At 39.2% G+C, this 17,776-nt stretch overlaps 1 protein-coding gene across 7 annotated transcripts in view; it reads right to left on the bottom strand.

Moving 5' to 3' along the window:
- Positions 1 to 14,057, bottom strand: part of SPRYD7 (SPRY domain containing 7) — a 61,701-nt gene extending 47,644 nt beyond the window's left edge. For all 7 annotated transcript variants that reach the window (XR_013824943.1, XR_013824944.1, XR_013824945.1 and 4 more), the window contains exons 1-4: positions 13,593 to 14,057; positions 8,356 to 8,472; positions 6,010 to 6,176; positions 1,374 to 1,476 (exon numbers count right to left, since the gene is read on the bottom strand). Coding sequence is in view for 1 of the 7 variants with exons in the window: in XM_079903442.1 (XP_079759568.1) it covers positions 1,374 to 1,476; positions 6,010 to 6,176; positions 8,356 to 8,472; positions 13,593 to 13,698 (493 nt within the window). In the remaining 6 variants the exon portion in view is untranslated. The remainder of the gene's footprint in view (positions 1 to 1,373; positions 1,477 to 6,009; positions 6,177 to 8,355; positions 8,473 to 13,592) is intronic.
- Positions 14,058 to 17,776: the final 3,719 nt, after the last annotated feature.

The following is a 17,776-nucleotide window of genomic DNA, read 5'->3' as shown; positions in this document are numbered from 1 at the left end:
CAGTCATTCTACTGATATTTATTTCATTTCTCAGACTAAACTATTTTGAATATTAAGCTACATTCCCATGTATTTAAGTAAATACATTTCTTTTAGGCTTACCCAATATTGCAAATACACTAACCTATATCAAGCTTAAAAATACACCTTTACATGCAAAGACATGCAAAGATATAGAAGGCAAAAATCACTGAAAAGTAATAATTTAGGAAAAAAGAAGATAAATGAAAACCTTAAAATAAAGCACAGGCTATGACTGTTATTATCAAATTATTAAATATTTTTATTTGTTACTGTATATTTTTCTGCCATTCCGAATAAACACTGCTATTTTTCCAGTAAGTTACTACAAAAAAGTTAACAATTTGTTTTTATTATGGCTCAAATCCTTAGATTAATTGATTAAAGTAATTAAATGAGAAAATGTTTTTAAAGCAACTAAAACCACAGGCAGAAAAATCATATACCTGTTGATTTAAAGTTGATAACATAAAAAATGAAGAATAGAGTGATAAAGGCACAGTGCTTATGTATATTTTTTATAAAGAGAGACACCTTATTTTTTAGAGATACAAATAAAATAGTTAAGAATAAAATGGTATAATGTCTGGCATTTGCCTCAAAATACTACAAGGAGGGGGAGATGAAGAACAGGAGGACTGCAGGGAGGGGATGAAACGTGACTGGCTACTAGTTGATAATTGTTTGAAGTTGAGTGATGGGTACATGAAAGTTAATTATTCTATTCTCTTCTATACATGTTTGAAATTTTCTGTAATAAAATTAAAGTAACTAACTGGTACAGAGTCATCTCTAAGTAACCCAATTCTTGGAGGGATACACTTGTACAGAAACTATAGTACTTACACATACATGGCTATCAAAAGCAAAACAATCAATATGAAACCATTCTAAGTCAATATTTCCCTCAGAAGAGTTTTAACATTTAGGTAATTTTATAAAGGTAACCAGTGCTCAATCTACATGAAATTCCCATCCCTATTTCCAAAATATTCTTTACAATTACATTTCCTGGCCATCTAACCCTCTCTAACAAATGGCAGAAATATCTTTTTGTAAATTCCATAAAGCTTTTTGGAACTTTCTAGAATATAAGACTATATGATATAAAAGGGAATATGGTTATTGCATATTTAAGTATAATCATTGTATTTAGCAAGTTTACTTTTTAAACATATGGGGAATAAAAACTTTCCTTGGTCCTGTCAAGTGGGATTGTGATAACCTACTGAGTACACTACAGAGGTCCTTATTAACTTGTCCAGCCTTCCAAATGACAGTTATAAAGTTAATGAAAATGCTAAGCAAAAGTTAACATATATCTAATAATGTTTAGCAATATTTTAGCTTACCATAAACAACTGGATACACTGTCCCTCGTATACCTGATGCTGGACAATGCATGTTTTTTCCATTCAAATATACATTTAATTCTACATGGTCATATGTAATACCCTAGGAAGCAAAGTAAATATTAAAATGGGTAAAAATATACATGTTCCATAAAAACCTGAATAGCCAGAAAGCACTGATTGGGGAGCATGGAAACACAAAAAACTAAGCAAAAGGTCACAACAGCTTGTATTAAGGTTTACAATTAGGTAGAATTCACTTGAACTGAGCTAAAAAAAATTAGTGGTGATTATGTGGAGGGAAAAAGGTAAAATCCCGAGACTCCACATTAAAGGTAAAACTAAATCTTAGTATTATATTCAGATAATCTGGATTTTATATTTTGAATATTAAGATGATATAAGTACTATATACTGTAAACAAAGAGACCTTTTAAACTCATATAGAAAACACTGCTCTTTATATACAGAATTTGATCTCAAGGGGGGAAAACAGTGAAGTTTTCACCATTAGGGATTATTATCTGTCACTGCTTTCAATTGTGATGAATTGTCTTTATACAACTTATTTCCAAAAAGAAATGATATATTTCTGTATCTCTTTACCTTGGCTTCAAATATGTCAAGTGTATTACCAAGGTAAAGTGGGTATTTACAACTGCATATAATTGGTAATTAGTGTCAAGTTGAAAAATAGAAAAACAACAGCTCAAAAGACTTTAAAAAGACAATAGAATAAAAATATATTACTTTGTACATTATTAATGGTACACAAATCACAATTAATAACAATTATTATTATTAATGCTGGAAAACAAATAATCTGTATTATGTGCCAAACACTATTCTAGGCACTTCATATTTACTCATTTAATCCTCGTAAGATAGGTATTTTTATTATCCCCATTTTACAGATGAGGTAGCTAAAGCACAGAGAGGTCAAATAATTTACCTGAGTTTGCACAGTTAGGAAGTGGCAGAGCTGGGATTTAACCTCATGCAGTATGGCTTCGGAAAACTTATTCTTAATTGCCACGCAATTCAAAACTTCAAAACTTTTAAGAACTTTTATACTTTTAAAACTCTCTTTAAGACTTTGTACAATATTTACTAATTGATGACAAAAAGAGAGCTTTACTTTGAAGAATTAAGAATAGACAGTGGAGACCTTTCAAAAACCATCACAGACCAAGAAGCAACCACTTCAAGGATTTCTGACTGTGGATAAATTATATGAACCTACAAGCTTTTAAAGGTAGAAAAACATCTTACAGATGATGTAGTCTTAACTCCCTCACTTTCCAGTTAAGATAGCAAAGGCCCAGATGAGTCAATGTGTTAAGTGCTATAAAAGATTCTCAAATCTTAGCAAGGCCAGGGTTAGACTAAACAGAAAGATAAATGCTGCTTTTGTTTCACTTCAGTTTACGTACTTAAATAATAAAGCTAAGTGATGGCTAGGATTAGCTTTTTTAATGAAGTCGTCTGTTTTCATTTAGAAAACATGATTACAAAAATAAATAAATAACATGATTCCATAAAAAGCAGTGTGTTACTCCCTTTACAGGATTACTGGGAATCTAGCAGTTCAGATCAGCAGGCTGTAGTCTGGGCACCCTTCCCCACCTGCTGGCAGCATCACCTACTGCAAGCAAGCAAATTTTCAACCCCTCCCTCCAGCACCAATACCCAGCACCCGAGAGAGAAGCGAGGAAGGATGTGAGAACCCCTGCCCTCCAGCAGCAGAGTTTAAGTTCAAGTATTTTCTAACTTAATCTGTCCTTTTTTTTTTTTTTTTTGGCTGTGCCACGTGCATGAGGGATTTTAGTTCCCCGACCAGGGATCAAACCCATGGCCCCTGCAGTGGAAGTGCTGAGTCCTAACCACTGGACTGCCAGGGAATTCCCTTAATCTGTCCTTTTATATGCTCTAGAAACTAGGTTTGATTCTCTCATAATGATACCGAGAAATGTGATGTGTTCTAAGGATTTATCAATAATTATTTGCAGGTTTGGTGAAGCGACTCTGAAATTAGACTGCCTGAGATCACTCCAAATAAGAAGTTATCACTTAACTTCTAATCTGTAAAATGGTAATAATACCACCTATTTCACAGGGTCATTAAGAGGATTAAACAATTTAATCCCTGCCAGGCACTTAAAGCCATTCTGGCCCATAATAGATGCTAGAGAAGTGTTTGCTATTATTATTATTGTTACACAGAATGTTTATGAAACTTCTCTGAAATTAAACTGAAAACAGCAATTTTAAAATGTAATCTGCACTTTTCTAAACTATATATAAAAGGAAAAAATAAGCATAAGCTGTTTCAGGAATGCCTCCCTGGTGCTGTAGTAGGCCCTGTTGGTACTATTATTACTGTATAAATACAATCATTTGGTTAGATGTTGAAAGCTTGTTTTTCTTGATTCTCCTGAGAGAATGGTATATGACTGAAATTCTACACATGAGAATGTTTTTCCTGTCTTATAATTCATTCCTCTTTTCCTATGCTATTGTCAGTAATTTAGTGAAATTTGTTCTCAAATGTTTAAACTAGGAAGATAAAGTTAATAGAGTAGGATAATGTTTTACTTTTCAGGATTCTGCTTATATTTCATCTTTTTGAGTCCTCCTTTTATCAGAATGGGCATAAAAACTCAAAGTCTAATTTATTTATTTATTTTAATTTTTGGCTGCATTGGGTCTTCATTGTTCTGTGTGGGCTTTCTCTAGTTGTGGCGAGCGGGGGCTACCCTTCGTTGCAGTGTGTGGGCTTCTCACTGCAGTGGCTTCTCTTGTTGTGGAGCATGGGCTCTAGGCGCACAGGCTTCAGTAGCTGCAGCACGTGAGCTCAGCAGTTGTGGCTCACGGGCTCTAGAGAGCAGGCTCAGTAGTTGTGGTGCACGGGCTCGGTTGCTCTGCAGCATGCCGGATCTTCCGGGACCAGGGATCGAACCCGTGTCCCCTGCATTGGCAGGCGGATTCTTAACCACTGCGCCATCAGGGAAGTCCCTCAAAGTCTAATTTAATAATGCTGACAGACTAAAAATGACATTCTTAAATCTGTCAATTTGAAGTATCAGTCACCTCAGGGAATGAGACAGGAAGGCAAGAGTAACATACAGTAGAAGTTCAGTATATCAACAAAGAAAAACATTTGTTACTGATTAACCTATCTTATGTTTGAATTTCATTTTTTAGTATAAACAGGTTGACGGCACCAACCTGACTTCAAGATTCTCTTCCACGAAATAACCATTTGAATAAGGGTGTTCTACATTATGGGTATCTGGCAATGACCTACAAACACAGAACCAACTATTCGAAAGGAAAAGCAGATTTTAAAAATGGTTTATGCCTTTAGTTTCCTTTAGTTAATTTAGGAAAAACATACTTTCAATAATTTACCTATTTGAAGACTCTTCTTCACTTTTTTTTTTTTTTTTTTTTTTTGCGGTACGCGGGCCTCTCACTGTTGTGGCCTCTCCCGATGCGGAGCACAGGCTCCAGACACTCAGGCTCAGCAGTCATGGCTCACGGGCCCAGCTGCTCCGCGGCATGTGGGATCTTCCCGGACCGGGGTACGAACCCGTGTCCCCTGCATCGGCAGGCGGACTCTCAACCACTGTGCCACCAGGGAAGCCCCACATTTTTTAAATTGCATAAAAGATCAGACCATAATTAAAAATCATTTCCACATCTTCCTTCACTCTTTTCAAAATATTGTATACTTCTTTAATTCAATAACCTGGATTTACCTTGTCTGTTTTATCTTATTATTAGAAACTCTCTCTAATTGTTTACAGATTCCTTTCAACTTGGTATGAGAGCCAGGAACCGAAGTCTCTGCATAAGGAGACCCAAGAACTCTGTTCTCAGTCAATAGCTAATGGCCTGAACTCAGTGTATAAGGTTCTTGGACAACACTGTTTGAGAGGAAGTATCTGGAAAAAGGCAGAAAGGGATCTCTGGATTACATTTTCAATAGGGTGGCTTTGGTAGAGACTTAAATATATCTAGTTGGGAATAAAATCAGAGAAGTCAATAATATGTAACTCCTTCTATCCCCTGCTTTCCAAAAAAAGTTTTCTACAATCAAGCCTTAGAATATTGAGTCAGTTTTTTGAAGAGTTCTGAAAGTGAAGGAAGTTTAGTAAGGTTATGTTTAACGAGGACCAATGCTCCTGATAAAATGCTGTACTTCTTTAACAGAAGTTCATAACAAATTAAGCAATAAATGTCAAATTTTTCTCTAAGAGATCTCCAGCTGCAAAAATACCTAATATTTTCTAATATAAGGGTTAGCAAACTTTTAAAATTGTGGGCCAAGATTTCTTTTATGTGAGAGAAGCAGGAAATGATCAGCAGCCAACCTGTCATCAACTCTCCCTTAAATGGAAATAAGGGTTCACGCTTATTTTCCTGGCCAGTGGCAGCTCTAGAAAGGAGAAGGCAGTTAGGTAAGGCAGCAGCATCGACATCAAGTGCTCTCTTTGGAAAATGTACTACCTCATTAGATCCAATTCTGGTGCTTTGGAATTCAAACCACAAACTCAGAGGCAAAAGTAGAAATACTAAAAGCAGTTCAAGTTTAATAATTTACAGTGGAAAACAACTCCACAAGAAAACTCACCACCACGTCTCCCTCCTGTGGAAGGCTGTTTGCTGGCAGCCTATTTTTCTCCTCATTGTTGTGATATAGGGCTCCATCATTTCTCATCACCAGACTATGCACATCTCGGCCAAGAGGGATCTGATTCAAGTTAACTTTCTGAGTTGCAACACCAATACCCCAGATTCCTAAAAATATAATAATTTAAATGCTCCCCAAATCTGCAGTATACAAATATGAAAGGAGTTGTTTTTAAAGAAAGTGGCATATTATCACTAAACTATTTTTTTGTTAATGTTTAAAAAATTCTTTTAAAAGTAGTTTGCAAACTATACCATGTTCTCCTGCAGATGTAGTACAGCCTGGGAGATAAGCGAGTGGGCCCTGGAGTTGTACTACCTAGGTTTAAATTCTGACTTTGCTATGTCATCTTGGGCAAGTTACTTAACCTCCCCCTGCTTCCTCACCTGTGAACTATGGATACTAACAGTACTATCCTCTTAAAGTTATCAGAAGATACAGCAAGATCATCCAAGTGAAGCACTTGCAACAGTGTAAGTATTAAAAAAAAAATGGGTAAGTAAAGCACAGAGGAAGTATTTTTAAAAGATACTAACTATTGTCATTATTATTATTATTATTCTCTAAAAATATTATTAAAAAGCTACACAATGAATATAAATGGCCTGGGGTTCTATTTCAAGCACCACGTCTGAGAAGCAGGAATTTACTGTCTTTACTTTTTGCATCTATAATATGTGACAAATAATATATGACCTGGTCAGTATCATGGAGAGGAGAAAAATAATGATAAAGTGTAAAATCATTTTCTTATCCAATACCTTAAGTTCATGAGTTTAAAACCTTTTGGTCTAAATTGACTTTTAAAGCAAGCAGCTCTCTTCTTAATCTAACAGAATACCTACAACTCCCGGTTACATCTCAAAGGGTTTCCTTCTCAGTTTTTATCAAAATCAGTTAGGAGAAATTCTATAGGTCAAAGAATGTTTGAAGACCATGTTGTCAATCAATCAGTTTTCCTGGATTGAGTGAGACCATCAGAAAGCTGCATGTCTGGACTTCACTGTCTTGGCCTCCTAAATAATTTGATTATATAATTTATCCTCCAAGGTGGGACAAGAATGACAGCAAGTGATAATACTAATTTCATGGGACAACAGTTCTAGACAGGGTTACAGAGTCCCCTTACTCCTAAAGAACTGTGCACACTGTGATACACTTGGGCACAACTGCCTGAAGCTTTCATTGAGGGAACAATGCTACAAACTCCAATAATGCACTTATTCTAGAGATATTATTGAGGATAGCACCCTTTATAGAAAATCCACATAAAAATTTGTATTACATTTCAGGCTCAAGGAACTATCTGCTTCTCTTGAGAAAAGGTATGTTATACTTGAGAAGATTACAGTAACCAGAGACATTATGCAGCCAGTGAGTTAACTTACAAAAGAATGGAATGGAGGACAGATTCAAATTTATTTCACACACTTAAGAAAAATCAGTATTTAAAATGAATTTAAAAAACAAGCCCCAGAGGAATATTTTATGTCATTCAAGTAAGAGTAAGAGCAGAATTAATTTACTCCACTCTAGATTTCCAATTCTGTACGTATATTACTCATGCCATGTTTCACTAGACATTTCTTTATAATAAAGCCTTAAAAAAATTTCCCTATATTCAACACTGCCACAAGTTAACTAATTAATAACTATCATAATACTCATGTAGAATTGCTATACAACTAAAGAAACTTCAGAATTAAAAAAAATTTTTTTTAATTTTTAATTGACGTATAGTTGATTTACAATATTGTGTTAGTTTCAGGTGTACAGATACATAAATTTTTAAAGAGACTTTAGACTTCTATCAGAATTCTAAATCTGCCAATTGCTTCAGAAGACACTGAATCAGGGAATCTTAACAAGAGTTAAGAGAAAACCTCAGGATCATAAGTTTAATTTTATCCTAAGATAAAACAGCAAGAGTCTACACCTTATATGCTTGACCAAATGAAATGGTTCATCTAGCTGCCACTAATAATTAACCATATTAATAATAATGCTTGTGCCTTAAACTGAACCAGTATGTCGTGTCTTTTAAACACTTTCATATATATAGCTCATGTGAGGCAGGAAGGGCAGCTCCTGTAATCCATTTTATAGATGAGAAAACTGAACCTAATATAACGAAATTGACTAATTAAACCAGGATCACACAATAAGATGTGGAAGAAAATGGTCTTCTAAGTAAGCGTTTGGTGTTTTTTTAATTACCTCATTGAAAATTACTCCTCATATTTTGAATAATTAGGACTTTTAATAGTCAAGTACCATTATACCAACCTGTGGACTGGATTTTGAATTCGAAGTAGCTTTTGTTTTGATGTAAAGGTGCACTGGCTAAACAACCTCCTGTTCCACATATTCTTCTTCCATTTTTTACAATGACAACATCCGTTCCTAAACAAAAGAATATAGACACTGTGTAAAGTTTTACATTCTCTTAACCAACAATCAAGGTTAATTTGTTTCACTTTTAACTCTTGGTCTCCAAAAAATAGGGAGACTATATATACTTTGAAATATAAAAATACTGATAAATTATTTAAAATATTTAATTTACTTTTTTCCTGGGAGAACATTAATATTAATTTGTGGCTAGAAATCTTGTTTAATTAGGCAGTTTCAAATAATAATTCTGAATTATACTGAATATTTGAAACACTTTTAAGGTAGAAGTAGACTTTTTTTTTTTTGGCTGCACCACGTGTCTTGCGGGATCTCAGTTCCCCAAACCCCGGACCACGGCAGTGAAAGCCCAGAATCCTAACCACTAGGCCACCAGGGAACTCCCAGAAGCAGACTTTCTTAAATTTTAGCCAATGAATCAATTTGATGATTTCATAAATATCTTGATTTAAATAAAAACATAAACACTTGAAAGAAACTGGCAAATTAGTACCATTTTCAGTTCAATCTAAACAAATCAATCTGCTAAAAACTGACTGAATGTCTACTAGGTACAAGGTCCTATGCTAGTGCTTTGGTCAAGTAAGAACTGAAGATGAATGGAACACAGAAAGGAACATACATCTATGTTCTTGAAACAACTGACACGGGGCTTCCCTGGTGGCGCAGTGGTTGAGAATCTGCCTGGCAATGCAGGGGACACGGGTTCGATCCCTGGTCCGGGAAGATCCCACATGCCGTGGAGCAACTAAGCCTGTGCACCACAACTACAGAGCGTGCACTCTAGAGCCCAAAAGCCACAACTACTGAAGCCCACGCACCAAGAATCCATGCTCCGCAACAAGAGAAGCCACCACAATGAGAAACCCGCACACCACAACGAAGAGCAGCCCCCACTCACTGCAACTAGAGAAAGCCCGCACACAGCAACGAAGTCCCAACTGAGCCAAAAGAGGAAAAAAAAAATGGGGCTTCCCTGGTGGCACAGTGGTTAAGAACCCGCCTGCCAATACACGGGACACGGGTTCGAGCCCTGGTCCGGGAAGATCCCACATGCCGCGGAGGGGCTAAGCCCATGAGCCACAACTAGTGAGCCTGCGCTCTAGAATCCGCGAGGCACAGCTACTGAGCCTGCGTGCCTAGAGCCCGTGCTCCACAACAAGAGAAGCCACTGCAATGAGAAGCCCGCGCACCACAACGAAGAGTAGCCCCCGTTCGCCACAACTAAAGAAAGCCCGGGCCCAGCAATGAAGACCCAACGCAGCCAAAAATAAATTTAAAAAAAAAAAAAGAAATTGCTGTCATGGAAAAATGCTAATTTTAGGATTTTAAAAATGTTTGTAAGATAGCTGCTGTCAATCATATTGCAAATATGTAAACAAGATTTCAACATCATTAAATGCATTGTATTTTCATGGAAAATTTTAGTTCAAGTAACATTTGATAGATGAGAGTGAGAAAAAGTCTCTTCATAATGTGACTCCAATACCAATTCTCTTCCAAATATTGATTTAGGAAAGCTTATCAGAGAACATGAAGAAAGTTAACAAAATTCTAATACGTAAGAAATATCCCGTAACATCGAGGCATGTGATTCCCAAGATCTGTAACCAGTATGACTTTTCTGGTAGTAAGTGTACAAGCCAAGCAGATCTGGCTGTGAGAACTGTAGGGAACTCCTCCAGAGGGGGTTAAATAAAACTAGAACATAGTAACAAAAGGTATTAACAGGGAGGCAGGTCTCTCATTAACTCACTGTTGAATTCATACTTAAAAAATTATTTGGGACAAATACATAAGAGAAATACCAAATTTTCAGATTTTATCACAATTCTAAACTGGTTGATTTAAGAAGGACACTCTCTTATTTAAGGTAAAACTAAGATCCTATTATATGATTATTAAAAACTTATTAGCATCCTTTTTTTTTCTAATTACAAATGTTAAACCGCAAATTCTGGGAAAGTGTCTTTATACATAATTTACATCTGGCTGCCCCATATACCTCAGCAGTTTCAACTGGAGAACATCCAGGGCCCAGCTCCTCCTTGATGGCAAAGACCATGGAGTGCTTGGCATCCAGCAGACGCTCGACAAATAACTGATACAGAATTGAATGAATATGCTCTGCTAAGTACTGTGAAGTGGACATGTAGTATCTGTTTTCCCTTTCCCAACAGACTTTGCTCTGGAGATCAAAACAGTTCCAAGGAAGCTGACTCAATCTCTGGTTTCAGGGGTACAGCTTTGACCTAGGTTAAGTTAATCAGTGCATTCCACATTTCCTGGCCACACTGACTGAGTGAAAAACGGTTATATGACCTAAGCCACTACCGTCAGAGATAGTCTCAGGACTTTTGCAGAGAGAATGAAGGGATAAAGATTCTCTCATTCTTGCTGGATCTGAATGAGGAAGCCTACAGCCCAGGGAGAGGCTGCAAGTTATCATGGATGCCAGCCTTCAGGAACAAGCAGCAGAAGACAGAGGAAAGAGACGAAAAGAAGCTCAGTCCTTAGCAGCACTGAGTCTTCCTGAAGATAGTGCTGCTTTTGTACTTTTTAAATTTACATGAACCAATAAATTTCCTTCATTGTTTCAACTGTTTTGAGTTGCAGGTTTTACAGCTTGTAACTGAAAGCATCCTAAGTGAAAAACATTTCAAAGAACTACGCAAATAAATTTTTTTTTTTTTTCATACCCAGCAATACTTTTTGGTTCTCGTACATATCTGAGTTGGAACCACAGAACCAACTCTGAATATGCTATTATTCTCTTACTTCAATCTCATTTCTTATCTCCAAGGCATTCTGCTAGGTACTGAGATGTTTTATACAGAAAGATGGATATATTCACAGAACATTTTAGAGTGTTTGTGAATCACTGGAGAATTATCTTAAGCTTATTCCATTTCTCTTTTTTAAGTACAAAGATATCCTACACTTGGATCTATGTGATTTGTACAGTTTCATTAATTATCAAGATTGCTTAGAAAGCCAAGGCAAATTTGAGTATAGCCAGAACACATATAAACATAGCCAAAGTGTATTTTTTAAAAAACATTAGACATTTCCAAATGAACGGCATCCCTTTCAAAGTAGCTACCTTGGAAGACATTTATTTCTAAAAAGTCAATTCACAATTAAATATGGAGGTTGTGGCAAAAATGAGGATATTTATAAAAACTGCTCCACAGAAAATCCCAAGAGGAATTCCAAATCGTTTTAAGTGATGCAGCATCACCAAAGTAAGTGACAACTTTGAAAGAGACAACATTCATTTGCATATGACGTGTATAGACTATTTTCTTAACAAAAAACGGCAATCACATTCTTTAGGTGACCTAATACAGCCTTTCACATATCCAAATACATGCATACTCACTCAGTGTGCTTCTCATATTTCAACTTAAGATCAACTGATGCTTGAAACCTGTTCCTAACTTGATGAGCCTCTCCTCTTATATTATTTGCTTTCTAAAATCATGCTTCTTCTGTGATTGAAGAATTTGAATTTACTGGAAGACAGGTTAAGAAAAGTTTCCACGCAGATGGTAATGGGGGATGACATTACTCTACTGAAAGATGCTGGGCAGCTCTGGAAAAAGGAGAACATAGTGGAATGAGTACAAGTGACCGGTTCTTCGTGGAAGAAGAGACTAGAGAAAAGGAATACTTTAAAGAGCAGATTGTAGTAATTCAGGAGTTTGGCAGTAGAGATAGAAAGAGCTAAAGCTGACCATATGCTCCAGGATCTACGCGTGGTTTTCCTTTACTGTGTTCCTAGCATCTAAAACAATGCCTACCGTATAACATCAGCCAATAAATATCAGTTGGGTGAACGAATAAATGAAATGGAAACATTTTCTGAGGGAAATTATACAATTTGAACATCTGTCTATAAATGATGATGAATAAGAAATAAAGAGATATACATACATATATATTTATGTATCAGGGGTCTATATTATACTTGGGATATCTAAGAATTAAAATACCCACATACAAAGTGGTAAACAATGATCACATCTGTGATTTAGTACCTGCTACAGACATATAATGAGCAGAGTATTTCCAGAATTATAGAGAATCTGGGCAGGAGAGGGTTTTGCTATAAATATTAAGAATTCCCTTTGTTATTTCAATGCACTGTCCTTTAGCCAAAGAGAGATGTGGGGAAAACTGAAAGTGCAGATGTATACTTTGAAGAGAATAATCCGCAAAAAAAACAGTACTCTGAAGTAATTATAGTGGGAAATCTCTCCTTCTAGAACCATATTCCAGAAGCATGGAACTACATGGGACAAGTCTAAGAACAGAAATAATAAGGTGGTAAAAGAGGCTACAGAGGGGAGGAGAAGAACGTTAGGAGAGAAGCTGTAAGCTCATTTGACAGTGGAAGGAAAAAACATAGATGCGAAGAAGCAAAGCGCTGTTTTATTTCTGCAATAGCCTGACCTGCTGGGAAGAGGCCGGTCAGGAGAAATTACAACACCTCTAAGCGTGACTAACAGGGGTCAGACAGTGGGAGGTTTTCGTTGAAATGACAGGTTCTGACCTGAGCGGTGGCTTCAGGCTTCTGCAACTTGCCTTGTTTTGACTTTAGGAGATGAGAGGAAAATCATTTCCAATAAAACAACCGATAAATGATGGGCTAAGAGAAAGCTGTCAGGGCAGAGGAAGGAGCCGAGGACAGCTGAAGCTTTCCGAAAATGTGTGGGACTGGACTGGAGCTAGGCAGTGGAGCATTGTAGGAGGAGAACAGAGTCCTCCCCACTCCCCTCGAAGGTGACGTCTTACACGAGTCCCAGGAGGCGGCAGCCGGGAGGACACTGCTGTGGAAACGGGTAGGTCCACACACCCATCTTCCCAAGACAGGAGCTGACAGGGCTGCGCAGCTCTGAACGCAGAGCCGGGCCGAGGTGGGGTCGGCCGGAGTCTGGAGGAGACCCGCGAGGCCAAACCGGGTCCAGGGCAGCGTCACAGGGTGAGGGACAGGGCGCGGAGCCCAGCGGGGCCCGGCAGCGTGCGGTCCTCGTAACTCCAGGCTGACCCCGACCAGCCGCGCCCGACCCGGGGTGGGCCACTGGGTCTGGGGAAGGGAGAGCCCTTACCCATGTGCTGCGTGTCCAGCTGCACGGCCGGCATCTCCTTCAGAGGGATGTGGCCCGTCCCGCCATCTCTGCAGCACCGCAGGCAGCAGAACACCGAGGCGGCCATATCTCAGGGACCTCCGACGCCGCCGCCACCGCCTACCGCGCCTAGACCGCGGCGACACCACCCCCCACCCCTCTGCTCCGCCTCCCGCCCCCTCCCGAGGGCCGGAGGGCGTCTGGGTGGGGCGCGGAGGCCGGTACCGCGACGCCGCAGGCCGGGAGGGCGCAGAGCAGGCTGAGGCGAAGCCAGCTAGGGCGGAAGATACGGAGGACCGGCTGGAGGGGCGGGGCCGAGCCGGGGGGCGGGGCTAGTGGCGAGGCGAGGCGGAGCGCGTGCCGGACGGGCGGGGGATGGCGTGCGCCTGCGCGCAGGAGACTTTTCCTTTCGGGCCGCCCAGTCTGTGTGCCGATATTGACGGCCGCGCGAGCTTGTCTGGTCTCTACAGAAGCTCAGGGGTCTTCGGGTGCTGTATTCTTAAAACTGTGTCCCGCACGTCGACGTTATCTTTAGGGATGAGTTGACAGAGGCAAATCTGGCTGGGGGAGTGGGAGCTGATTTAGAAGAGCCCCACGGTTTCCCCCGCGCGCCCAGGAGTGAGAGAAATTTGCCTCCTGGGAGAGCCTCCGCCACACACCCCCATCACGCCCCCACTACCGTGGCGGGTTTCTGAAGAGTTTTCTCAAGTCGTAAACAGACGCACAGGGCCCGGAAGTAATGGCTGTTAGTGACTGCACCGTGGATATGCACCTGGCGCTCTAAATTGTCGGTCCTGCTGCATTTTAGGTGCAGAGATGGGCGTTCCGTGACCTTTGGTGCCGCGCGGCCGCGGGAGCCCAGGAAGCCACCTCGGGAGGGGCCCTCTGGGGCGGGGCGGGAGGGCGATTCTTGACCGGCGTCTAATAGGCTCACCCTGTTCGTGGACAGAGGATTCGGATTCTCATGAGTGTGATGGGAACTCGGAGGCAGTGGGAAGGCTGCGGGGTCTCCAAGGGAAGTACTCAGTTCCTACCGCGTGTTCTTTCTTGCGTCCACGTAGGATCCTCCCGTGGCGAGCGCCTGTCATCTCCGTGCTTACTTAGATCATCCGCCCCTGATCCATTTTTGCATCTTATGATATCATTTGGCGTCTGGAGATGGTCTGGGACAACCTCTAGAATTAACCTGGCTCAAACCTCTGTTCCCAAATAAGGTTTCCATCCTGAAGTCTTCCCCAGGGTTCAAGTCTTGTGAAACTGGATGCGAAATGCCCCCTTAGTATGTAATGGGTTCCTCTACACAACTTTTTAGTGACCTGAGTACAAATATCCTTTATGGAGAATTTTTCTCCTCAGAATAGGAGAATTTTTTCTGGGTCCTGGGTCTCTGATGTTTATACAAATGGTGTTTTCATTACAATACTTATGAAAACCTCCAAGTTTTGTACTTTGAGATTTAGTTATCATAGGATTGGTAACCAAGGTGATTACTGAACCCCTCACAGCCTATAAAGTACTTTCTTGGTAATCACTTTACACATGAAATTTTATTTTACTGAAAACCTTGACCAATATTCTGAGAAGTGTTAACGTTCTAGTTTTTTCCATTGGGAAGGAGTGGGGAGTTGAATAGAATGCTGCAGAAACAAAAATTTTCTGCCTGTGTGTGAGGTAGGCACTCTTTCACATCTGTATCTAATTGAATTCTTGAAAGGTTTGAGAGTGAATATTGTCTCTACTTACAGATGAAGAAATAGGCTTGGAGGGATTAAATAATTTGTGTAGCCTCAGATGACTAGGAAATAAACAAGGTAGGATTCAAAACCCATCAGTCTGACTCCTAAGCCTGTATTTGCTCCACCAGATCATGCTGCCTCAAACTCTGAAGTTCTAACTCTTGCAATTAATGCTACAATCCTCTTAAATGTGCTCTCAGTTCAAAATGCAGATGTGTGCTTTATTTTTGTATGTTTCATTAATCTCTAAACTGGCCATAAACTTCCATAACTCATGTGTTTAGACAATAAAATAAAATCAGTTGTTATAAGGTAAAATATTCAGAAATATTATTAAAAGTAGTTCGTACATGTATTAAATATATAATAAACGTTCAGGCCATTCAAGTTAGTCACATCTTCAATGAAAAGCCAAAGTCTTGGGCTTCCCTGGTGGTGCAGTGGTTGAGAGTCCGCCTGCCGATTCAGGGGACACAGGTTCGTGCCCCAGTCCGGGAGGATCCCACATGCCGCAGAGCAGCTGGGCCTGTGAGCCATGGCCGCTGAGCCTGCACGTCCGGAGCCTATGCTCCGCAATGGGAGAGGCCACAACAGTGAGAGGCCCGCATACCGCAAAAAAAATAATAATAATAAAAAAATAAAAAAAATTAAAAAGCCAGAGTCTTAGATGGCTGTGAATTGGCCATTACTGTAGAGACAAAATTGCCCTAGTCTTTCCTGTCTAGAAAAGTAATTTGCTGGGGCACTGCCCAGTGAACTTTGCCCCCATTATAGCAACTCAAGTGTACTCAGCAGTATGAAGCAAGCAAAACTGGTTAACTCCTGAGACAGACTTCCCTGTCTTGGCAGATGAATGCCATCCATGAGCTCGCAGACCTTATTCCTTCTTATATCTGAGATTCTATTATCCTTTCATTATTATTTTCAAAGAAATTAGCCTTTCTTTTTGAACAGCACAGTGTTAGAGCTATTTTGACAGTCTTTCACAGCTATCACTTTAAATAACCATCACAAATAAACCCTACAAAAAGTTTCCTAATAGTTAGTTAGAAGGTCGTTTATCTATGTCAAAAGCAATAACAGAGAATGACTACTTGAAAAAAAAGTCTATCTGCTTCAGCGACACTTGCCAGGAACTCAAGAACTGATAGGACAATAATGTAAAGCATGTGCTTCCGAGTTGACTTTAACATCGTGCTCAGGATTTTCTTTAATGATTTTTATGCCAGCCAGACATCTCCTGTTAGTCAACTCTACTCCCTGTACTGGGTCATACAAAATGGTTTCCTTCTTAAAAACTCATTTATCAGTGTATTAAGCCAAACTTCTTTTCTTGGAGTAATCCAAGCCACATTTGTGATCTTTTAAAAATCAGAAACATTACAAAAACTCAGACCCCTAAAAACTAACAATGTTACTAGAGCCTTGATCTATTCATTATTATAATTTTGAGTAATAGTAACTGACATTTATGTGGTGCTTACTGTTGCCAGTCACTGTTCTAAGTACTTTTTATAAACTAATTTAATCCTTGTAGCAACCCCATGAGGTCAAGCTGTCTTCCACTTTACAGATGCAGAAGCTGAGGCAAAGAAAAGATAAGAAATGTGCCCAAAGTCACATAGGCAATAAGGGAAGTTGGACTCAAACCCAGGCAAGTCTGGCTCTAGAGTCTGTGTTCTTAGCCGCTATGCAAACTGCCTCCCTAGGGTGCTATATTTAAGAATAAATACCCAATTTTCTTTTTGTTTCCTTCTCTCCCTTACTTCAGAAGTTGATATTTGATATTTCAATTTACCAGGCAGGGACTTCCCTGGCAGTCCAGTGGTTAAGACTCCTCGCTCCCAATGTAGGGTTTGATCTCTGGTCAGGGAAGATCCTGCATCCCGTGTGGCACAGCCAATAAAATGAAATGAAATGAAATGAAATGAAATGAAATGAAATGAAATAAATTTACTTGGCATTAGTTGCACTCATTTAATCTGGGTTTGCTGAATAATAAGGTATATTACCGATATTCAACAACCAAAAATAAGGCAAATAGCATTGAGACACTTTTACTTACAACAGATTGACATTAGTCATGTTGCAGCTTTGCTGTCAGCAGCAGCGTAGAACATTTTCCAGCAGTGTCCTTCATCGGTTGTCTCTAGATGGCCCAAAGAAAAGGATATTTAGTACTTTCAATTGTTAAGACACTTAAGCCAGGTTGAGATGGAAAATACAGAGCTCTAGCATTAGGAAAGAAAAAGAAGATGGGGTAAGATAAAGGAATTTGATAGAGGTACAGAAAAGTAAGAATAATAGAGGATAAAGCAGAACAATTTTTTAATATTAAAAAGGAAGAAAAAGAAGCCAATAGCAAGTGCTCTATAAATAAAGGGCCAGGGAGTAAAAATGTGATTTACCAAAAACTTTCAACCTGGAAGA

The sequence above is a fragment of the Stenella coeruleoalba genome (genome assembly GCF_951394435.1).
Source record: "Stenella coeruleoalba genome assembly, chromosome: 18".
In the NCBI taxonomy this organism is placed as follows: Eukaryota; Metazoa; Chordata; class Mammalia; order Artiodactyla; family Delphinidae; genus Stenella; species Stenella coeruleoalba.
This window is presented reverse-complemented; position numbering and strand designations above follow the sequence as displayed.